The sequence below is a fragment of the Prionailurus viverrinus genome, chromosome F2 (assembly GCF_022837055.1).
Source record: "Prionailurus viverrinus isolate Anna chromosome F2, UM_Priviv_1.0, whole genome shotgun sequence".
Lineage (NCBI taxonomy): Eukaryota > Metazoa > Chordata > Mammalia > Carnivora > Felidae > Prionailurus > Prionailurus viverrinus.
In genome coordinates this window covers 44553134-44562402 of record NC_062578.1, presented here as the reverse complement: position 1 = coordinate 44562402, position 9269 = coordinate 44553134, and the positions used below count along the sequence as shown (strand labels likewise).

The following is a 9269-nucleotide window of genomic DNA, read 5'->3' as shown; positions in this document are numbered from 1 at the left end:
GTGATTCTGAATTACGTGATCTGGGAGCCATTCTTTGAGAAATATTGTTTTCAGATATAACTGATGTTTCACAAGATCTATTTAAATCACCACTTTATGATTAATAAGGAACTTTACATAATGCATGCTGTGAAATAATTCAAGTAGTACTGAAATATTTAAGGTAAAAAAATGTCCTCTCACCACCCACTTTTCTCGTATCTTATCCAGTGGTAAGTTTTGATGATTAGCTTTCCAGACTTGAATTTTGTATGCATATACAAACACATGTATTGGTTTGTTTATATATATACATTATATATTATACATATATACACACATACAGAATGATGAGCATTTGGGGCGCCCCAGGGGGCTCAATCGGTTAAGCATCCCACTTCGGCTCAGGTCATGATCTTGCAGTCCGTGGGTTCGAGCCTACAGTCAGGCTCTGTGCTGACAGCTCAGAGCCTGGAGCCTGCTTCAGATTCTGTGTCTTCCTCTCTCTCTCTGCCCCTTCCCCGCTCGTGTTCGGTCTCGGTCTCTCTCTCTCAAAAATAAACATTAAAGAAAAAAATAACAAAAAAAAAAATGAGCATGTTTCTGATTTCCTTTGCTATCAAAAATGATACCAAAATATCCTTGTTCACATGTCTTTGAGCAACTGTGACTGTTTCTGATTCCTAAAAGTTGACACATAATGACAGCTTACCTATTGGTCCGATTTTACATTTTTGGTGCTGGTACATTTTGGAAGCTCTGTGCTTCCTATTTTGAATGATCCTTCACTGGCCATTTATATCAAGGTCCAACGTTCACAACAAAAAGATTTCTAAATTAGACCTGTTTATTGCTCTCTGTTGCAAACTGAACTTACAAGGTCGCACTAACACCGCCACTTAAGAGGTGAGTTTGGGGAAGCCAGCGCGGGGGCGCCACCGTTCTCCGAGAGGCCGGCAACTTGGGCGAAGACAGGGGAGGGCACACAGCTGCTTCGGCCCGCGCGGAACTGACGCGGGAAGGTAGACCCGGGAGCGGAGGCGCACCGAAGTCTTCCTCGAGTCTCCCCACGAGCCGCGGCTTCGGTACAGACGAGTTCAGCGGCAGCAAGACCGTGAATCCAGCCGCCTCTTCTCACCGCCCCTCCCGCCTCACCCTCAGTCGGCTTCTCTAACTCCCGCCCCGTTCGACGTTCCTCGAGTCTGCAGCTGGGAGCAACACACTGACACAGCTTTAAGTCCCGCAGCAAGAGAAGGCACAGAACCCCACCGCCACTCTAACTGGCTGTACTAACAGCGACCTGCAGCAGCCCTCCTCTTCTTGCCCTGCCCCTTCCGCTTGTGACTTACTTCCGGTTCCGGCGTCCCGGCTTTGCAGTGAAGAGCTTTGCATTGTGGGAACTCTTTCCTTTCTCTCTCTCGGCCATTTTGGCTGTTGCCTCGTGAGTGGGCTCTGCGGGGCCGAGGTGCGGGCCGCACTGGCAGCTCAGTGAGTTGCTCTTTGGAGTTCCGATCCTAAACGACCTGTCCTGTCCTTTGTACGTTCTAGGTTGGGTCCGCCCCGCACCTAAGGCAGGAAGATGGTGGCCGCAAAGAAGACGGTGAGTGAAGCGGGGCAGGGCCGGAAGCCGATTCACGTGGAGGAATGTCTAGGCCGGGGTGGGCCGATGTGAGCACACCGGGGAGACAGCATGCTCACTGGCTTGGAGGGACCCGAGAGGAAACCGAGCGGTCCTCTCAGTGACTTGGGACCCTAGACTTAGGAGGTTTTTCTTAAAGGGGTCAGCTTCCAAAAAGCTGGATTCTGTTTTGAGATGGTTAAAAACAAGGCCTTCAGGTCCGTGTTAAATGTTTGCCTTTTAGAAAAAGTCGCTGGAGTCCATCAACTCTAGGCTCCAACTCGTTATGAAAAGTGGGAAGTACGTGTTGGGGTACAAGCAGACTCTGAAAATGATCAGACATGGCAAAGCGAAACTGGTCATCCTCGCCAACAACTGCCCAGCCTTGAGGTAATCAATCCAAGGAACCTTGAGTGTGTGTATCGTCCACTGCATTTTCATCGAAGTGAATATCCAGGAGTGTAAGCTTGGGCAATCGGGGTAGCACTAACTCGGCTTTATGTAAAATTTGTTTTAGGAGCGAGCACCTGCAGAAAATTTACGAATGCTTCTGTGGTGTTTGGGTCTTGAACCCCCCCCACCTCACCCCCCCCCCATCATGTTTTCTCTTTGTAAGCTTATATTTTGGAGAAGTGTGGCAAGAAGGGGAAAAACCATGGAACGTCAAACTTTGAGGGAGGCACAGAAATTTGTTTTTCCATGTATTTTGTGTCATGCCTTTTTGGTCATTCTTAAAAAGTACTCCGTTTTGGGGCGCCTGGGTGGCTCAGTCGGTTGAGCGTCCAGCTTCGGCTCAGGTCGTGGTCTTGCGGTTCGTGAGCTCCGCATCGGGCTCTGTGCTAACAGCTCAGAGCCTGGAGCTGCTTCCGATTCTGTGTCTCCCCCTCTCTCTCTGCTCCTCCCCTGCTCATGCTCTGTCTCTCTCTCTCTCAAAAATAAATAAACATTAAAAAAATTTTTTTTAAAGTACTCCGTTTTGGGGGCTGCCTGGGTGGTTTAATCAGTTAAGTGTCCACTCTTGATTTTGCTCAGGTCATGATCTCAGGGTTAGTGGGTTAGTGGTTCCAGCCCAGCATAGGGCTCTGTGCTGACAGTTTGGAGCCAGCTTGGGATTTTTTCCCTTTCTCTCTGCCCCTCCCCTGCTCTCTCACTCTCTCTCAAAAATAAATAAGTTTTTTAAAAAAGTATTCCCATTTTTTGAACTTGTTACTGTATAGTAAAACTAAGGTAAGAAAAACTCAGGCTGTCTGTGGAGCTACAGGTTCCTAGTTCCCCAAGTTTTTGCTTGACTTCACTGTTTTGAAATTGAACTTAGCATGGAAAATAAGTTAAAGAGACTTGGACTGTACAGAATATAAGCAATGTGATCAGTCTGCTACACTGCATTGAGTTTTTTCTGTGGTAATGCGTAACCTTCTCGTGGCATTTTATATAGGGTGTCTATACATAATTGGCTTGCCTGGAGTGCTCTGTCCTCCATCCCATCCCATGGTTTGGTCTTCAGGCTTACCTTCTATATCAGTGCTTCTCAAACGTGAATGTGCACACAATTACTGGTAATCTTATTAAATGCAGTTCTGATTTAATGGGTTTGGGATGGGACCTGACATTATGCATTTTTTGTTAATTTTTTTTTTAATGTTTATTTTTGAGAGACCAAGTGAGAATGGGGGAGGGGCAGAGAGAGAGAGACACACACACACAGAATCTGAAGCAGGCTCCAGGCTCTGAGCTGTCAGCACAGAGCCCGAAGCAGGGCTCAAACTCACAAACTGAGAGATTGTGACCTGAGCCAAAGTCAGCCGCTTAATGGATTGAGCCACCCAGGTGCCCCTGAAATTTTTTAAATGTTTATTTGGAGAGAGAGAGAGAGAGAGAGAGAGAGAGAGTGCCCAGGAGCAGGAAATGGGCTAGAGAGAGGGAGAGCAAGAATCCCAAGCGGGCTCCCCACTGTCAGTGCAGAGCCCTACCAGGGGCCACCAACCATGAGATCGATCGTGACCTGAGCTGAAATAAAGTCAGTGGACACTTAACCATTTGAGCCACCCGGGTGCCTCTGACATTAGGCGGTTTTAACAAGCACCCACACTACTGCTGGTCTGTGGATCCATATTTTGAGTAGTGGCAAGGTTCCGTTAGGACTCTTCTAATTTGTAAAACCATTAATGTTTGTCTACTCAATTGACGCAGAAATGTTAACTTTATGTAAGTAGTATCATTCCCCATCTAGGATTCAGAGCACCAGAGAGTGATAAAAGTGGTTTATCTTTTTTTTATAATTTTTTAAAGTTTATTTATTTTTGAGAGAGCACTAGCGGGGGGGGGGGGGGAAGCAAAGAGAGGGAGAATCCAAAACAGGCTCCGCGATGTTAGCACAGAGCCCAATACAGGGCTTGAACTCAACAAACCTTGAGGTCATGACCTGAGCTGAAACCAAGAGTCCAACGCTTAACTGACTGAGCCACCTGGGCACCTCCAGAAATAGTTTATCTTTGAAACATAACACAGGTTTGGATTCTGGAACTTCCACTTACTGATCTGTGCCTGGATGTCTTTATTAGTTAAAAAAAAAATGAGTATGTTTTACTTAAGAGGTTATTGTGGGATTATGTAAAGTGTCTGATGTGTAGTAAATGCTAAGTAAATATTTTTATTTCACATCCTGCCCTCTTTTCCATAAGCATAGTTATGGTCTTAAACATAGGTATTCAGAAGATATTTGCTGGGTGTCCCATTTCTTAGAAAAGACCAAAGGAAAGGATGGTTTGTATTGGCTAATGGATATGATACTTTTTTTAGGGTGATTATTGATTTGATGACTGTTGGAAGTTAAAACTTCTGAGGGAAATAGTAACATTTAATCTGTCAGTCATTTGGTATGGCATTTATTTATTTGTCTTTTGTTTACCAAAGGAAGTCTGAAATAGAATACTATGCTATGTTGGCCAAAACTGGTGTCCATCACTATAGCGGCAATAATATTGAATTGGGCACAGCGTGTGGGAAATACTACAGAGTGTGCACACTGGCTATTATTGATCCAGGTATGTTTTTTAAGTCATAAAAGAATTTTCCCTTTATAATGTAATTACAAGTACTCTTTGGTATACAAATATCTTTGCTAACTAAGTTCAGATATTCAGAATATGGATATATGGCAAGGGATATCCTGTAGTTTTATTTCACAGAAAATTGATAACGGATATAAGTACGTTATGATAGGTCTTGGTGTAAATGAAGTTTTTTTACTTTGAGATTATGAAAATTGTTTGAAGCCCTTAAAATTTAGGACCTTGGTAAAGGTGAAATTATAAAGGGGGGAGGAGGGATCAAATGAAATAGTAGAAAGGAATCCTTACTGGCTGCCTAAGGACAGATGGGTAAAGATTCAGTTGAGAAAAAGAAGTGGCTACAAATACAGATCGTGTTATATTTTAGAACTTAGGAGTTTTTAATTAATTCATAAAAGACTGCGAATATTCTCGCTGTTCTGATTTTATAATAATCAGGGCAGGCTAAACATTCGCTATATTAAGACCATGCATGTGTCCCCAGACTTAGTTCTTTCCCTAGGTCTGGTTTTATCAATGCTGGTGATAAACCAAGTCTGACTTACATGATGCATCCGTGGAAAATGTCTGTGACTCTAGGTATCTGATCATCCTTGAGAAATGACAGCAAATCTAGTGTAACAACTTTTGAAGATAACCATTGCCGATGTGATGATTACCAGTTGCCATTAAACAAATTGTAAAACTGTTATGTCTTATTTTCCAGGTGATTCTGATATCATTCGAAGCATGCCAGAACAGACTGGTGAAAAGTAAATCACGTAAAATTTTTCGTTAATAAAATTGGCTAGAGCTTGTTTTAAAAACTGTATTCATTTCCATTATTTTCTTTGTATCTTTCTGTTCCCATACATTTTCCTGAAGATAGAATTTGAGAGGATGAGGCACTTAGATACGGTGGCAAGACTTGGGTTAGTAGCTGTACATCTCAGTTGCCATTTTCCTTTTTATAAAGGGAGTGCAGAGTTCCTTTCCTATACTAGATTTTTAAGAGATTCCAATCTTGGAATATTGTTGGCATTTTTTATTTGAATATGTTTGAGAGGCAGCAAAGATCAATACCCAGAATTTAACCAGAATTGCAATTCATTAGGCAGCGTATATCTACAAATGAGTAGCAGAGAGGATTAATGAAATATCCTCACCTGAAATGTTTTCATTCTGAGAAAAGTTCTATTGAACTTTAATGAAGAACGATTTTTCCAAAGGGTGTGTAGTGGTTCAGGTAGAAGAAATGTACTTAGAGCCCCTCAGAATAATCCCAGGCCTTCAATAAGTGCTAAATCCAGTTGCCCAACATTTGTTTTATATAATTTTATTCCTGGAAGATAGCACTGTGAAGTGTTTAGTGTTCAGATTTTTAGGAAGCTGCATACTACGTCTTCCATGTATGTCCATTGGAACCCTTTTCCCACATTTCCCTTGGAACATTCTCAGGAGTTAATTTAGGGGAAAATACTGTAGATATATCTTGACTTACAGAGTCAAATGTTGCTGGTGGGGTATACTGTATGCAGTGCTGTGCTCTAAGGCTGCAAAAGTGTCAGAAGTAACCATATCATATCGTTTGGACTTCAGATGATCCAAAACTGGGTAGTAGATGAGTGAGACCTTGATGAGGCCGTCAATATGCTCTGGAATGTCACAAGACTTTTTTTTTGTTTCTTTTGGGAGCTGAGCATGCCAGTGGGGGAGGGGCAGAGAATCTTAAGCAGGCGCCACACCACCTGCCCGAAATCCAGCGCCTTGGGGCTCCATCTCAGGAACTGCAAGATTGTGACCAGAGCAGCCTGACATTTCACCCACTGAACTACCGGGCACCCCTGAGGCTTTAATTGCTATGGTAACCATGGGTGGGTCAGATTCCCAGTTTCATAGAAGGGGGAATGGGTCTCTTTCAAGATAACATTACATAATTTTAGTTTATGTCTGGAATTTGATGTTATGGATACCATGTGAAGAGTAGCTGTTACCAACTAGTTTTACTGGTTCGTCAGTTACTCAGTATTTCTCAGTTTGGGAGCACTACCGACATATTTCAATGGGATAATTCTTTGTTGTGGAGGGCTGAATACTGCAGGATATTTCTTATTCATGTTTCTTCCATATTGTAATGACACCCCCAAATGTTACCCCATGTTTTCAAAGTAGCATCTTCTGGCCAACAGCCACAGAGATATGAAAATCTAAAAATTTTTAATGTTTTTTTAATGTTTTATTTTTGAGAGAGAGTGAGTGAGGGAGGGGCAGAGAGTGAGGGAGACACAGGATCTGAAGCAGGCTCCAGGCTCTGAGCTGCCAGGACAGAGCCTGATGCAGGGCTCAAACTCACGAACTGTTGAGATCATGACCTGAGCTGAAGTTGGACCCTTAACCGACTGAGACACCCAGGTGCCCCTGGTAAATGTTCTTAAGTGCTCCTATCTTCACATCCAGAGACTGGTATCCCCAAGGTGGTTTAAAATGTTTGAAATCTGTCAGATAAGACTTGCTTGGTCAGACTACTGCTGGTCTCTAATGCCATTAGTCTGTTCCTTAGTTTAAAATGGTTGCCCTTGGTTAAGGAAGTTTGTGGTGCTTATTTTCTACTTGATAAATTTTGCCTTTCAAATTGAGCTTGCAGCTACTTGGGTTATTTTTGGATTATTTTTCCCTCCAGTTTGACCAGTTACAATTTAGTTAAGGGGTGTACCTGAAAGAATACATTGTTGCCAATACCAGGGTACCATTTCTTTGTAAGGATTCTGTTGCAGGACTTGTGGCTGCAGGCATTTTGGAGCGATGGCTTTTAGGAAATAATTGGTGATTTTTAGGGGCTTCTAGGTAGTGATAATATGCTCTAAGGTCATTCGGCTTTTGCCTTTTCTTTATATGTGCTTTTCGTGCACTCCTTGTTTTAAGCAAGAAAGGAATTTACAGTTCAGAGAAAACGAGTTTAAAGCTAGTAGATAGGAAATGTATCTCACCCATTCTGGCCTGGGACAGCTGTGATGAAGTGCCATTAAAATGCTGCCAGAATTGGAGAAAATACCACTGGTCAGGAAGATCTGGGAAGGTCTAAGTTGGCATTTTTAAATGTAATTTTCCGATTATAATAAAAGTAATGTGTTTGGCTAGGAAGCTCTCTTATGCAGGGGATTGTGGGAAATTCCAGCCAAATGGATTTATTCCATACTTGTACTGAGTTGTTACGTCTGGAGATAAAAATGTCCGAAAGAAGAGGTTGGTCATTGTGGAGTGTATAAATTGTAATCGGTGTGGTATGGTGGCAGGGGCAAAAGGTACGTAGAGAAGAAAACAAACTTGAGGCTGGTGGCCATGGCTGCAATGAGTTGGGCCTTCTGGAAGATCTGGTTCATGGAAAATTCTCTTTGCTTTGTTGCAAATCTTCCAGCTGCCCCTTAGATGTATGCTCCCCCTGTGTGCAGAGGCATCTGGTTTCCTTCCCCTCCGTTTCCAGGCCTACTCCAACATCCTCTTCCAGTCTAGATGGGGTGCCTCTGAATTACCATAGAACCTTTTTTTATAACATTAGCTACATTTGTTTGTCTCTAAACTAAGATCCTAGAGGACAGAGACTCTGCATTTTCAACTCTGTTACCACTTAGGAGTTCAAACAGGGTGAGTAATGACTTTAGGGTTTAAACATTGAATTCTCATTGATATGCTTGTGGCTTTCCAGGCCAGAATTTCATCTTTGTCTTGTTTATAGTAGGTCTTGAACATCTTGTACATTTACTATAATTTACTATTCCTATCTCTTTGCTTCAAAAGGTAATTTAGGAGTAGGAATCTTCCAAAGTACTTTCCTCAGGGTAAGGTAAGCAAAGCATTCATTTGCTCAACATATACTTAAATTACCTTCTTTGTGTCAGATAATTCTAGGAGGCTGAAGAATAAAAACATAAGTAGGGTACATGTTAAGCCATTTAATCCTCTTGACAATCCATTGAGATAGTACCGTTAGTCCCATTTGACAGATGAAGAAAGCAAGGCCTGGAAAAGTCACACAAATAATGAAACCTGAATGCAAAACTTTTAACACCTGAGACATATGTACAAATAACAAAACAAGGAAAATGGGGAAGTATTTCAGATTCTAGATAATCTTAAATATCTTGGATTAATATGTAAATGTGATGAATTGGTTGGAGACCTTTTTTTCTTATGAAGGCATGTTCCTTCCCAATATGAAGAAAGTTGAAAACCTTATGATGAAATGTATTCAATAGCTAAAAATGAAGTAGGGGGAGGTACAGTCTAGAGCCACTAGGGGGAGCAGGGACTCAACAAAAAGTGAAGTACAACTGTGCCAAGGAAGCAATGCCTGAACTAGAAGTGTATCTCAGAAGGTAAGGCCAACCCAAATCAATACTTCCTCATGAAAACCTGTTTTCAGGGTCAACTGGATGACTCAAATACAAATATAAACTGAGGTTTGATACTTTGAACCACACAACTTTTATACTTAAATTCCAGTGATTTTCAGATAGGATTGAAGCTTAGATGTTCTCACTCTACCACACTGCCTTTTGGGAGGACATTCTGATGAAAACACTCATTTTAAAATATTTAAACAAGCATACTAAAGGTGTTTCATT

At 42.1% G+C, this 9269-nt stretch overlaps 1 protein-coding gene and 1 non-coding gene across 2 annotated transcripts; both read left to right on the top strand.

Moving 5' to 3' along the window:
• Positions 1 to 1413: 1413 nt before the first annotated feature.
• RPL30 (ribosomal protein L30) lies at positions 1414 to 5474 on the top strand. Its single transcript, XM_047842923.1, has 4 exons — positions 1414 to 1579; positions 1842 to 1987; positions 4511 to 4641; positions 5375 to 5474. The coding sequence occupies exons 1-4, from the start codon at positions 1559 to 1561 to the stop codon at positions 5422 to 5424; spliced, it is 348 nt and encodes a 115-aa protein (XP_047698879.1). The 5' UTR covers positions 1414 to 1558; the 3' UTR covers positions 5425 to 5474.
• On the top strand, positions 5068 to 5199 carry LOC125156787 (small nucleolar RNA SNORA72). Its single transcript, XR_007148773.1, has one exon. It is a non-coding gene; the product is annotated as a small nucleolar RNA SNORA72 (small nucleolar RNA).
• Positions 5475 to 9269: the final 3795 nt, after the last annotated feature.

What these genes read in the sequence shown, in the direction of transcription:
- RPL30 (XM_047842923.1), top strand. Translation starts at nt 1,559, where the DNA reads ATGGTGGCCGCAAAGAAGACG. An exon ending in TGGTGGCCGCAAAGAAGACG is followed by an intron (nt 1,580 to 1,841) that starts GTGAGTGAAGCG and finishes TTTGCCTTTTAG; the next exon opens with AAAAAGTCGCTGGAGTCCAT. An exon ending in AACAACTGCCCAGCCTTGAG is followed by an intron (nt 1,988 to 4,510) that starts GTAATCAATCCA and finishes TGTTTACCAAAG; the next exon opens with GAAGTCTGAAATAGAATACT.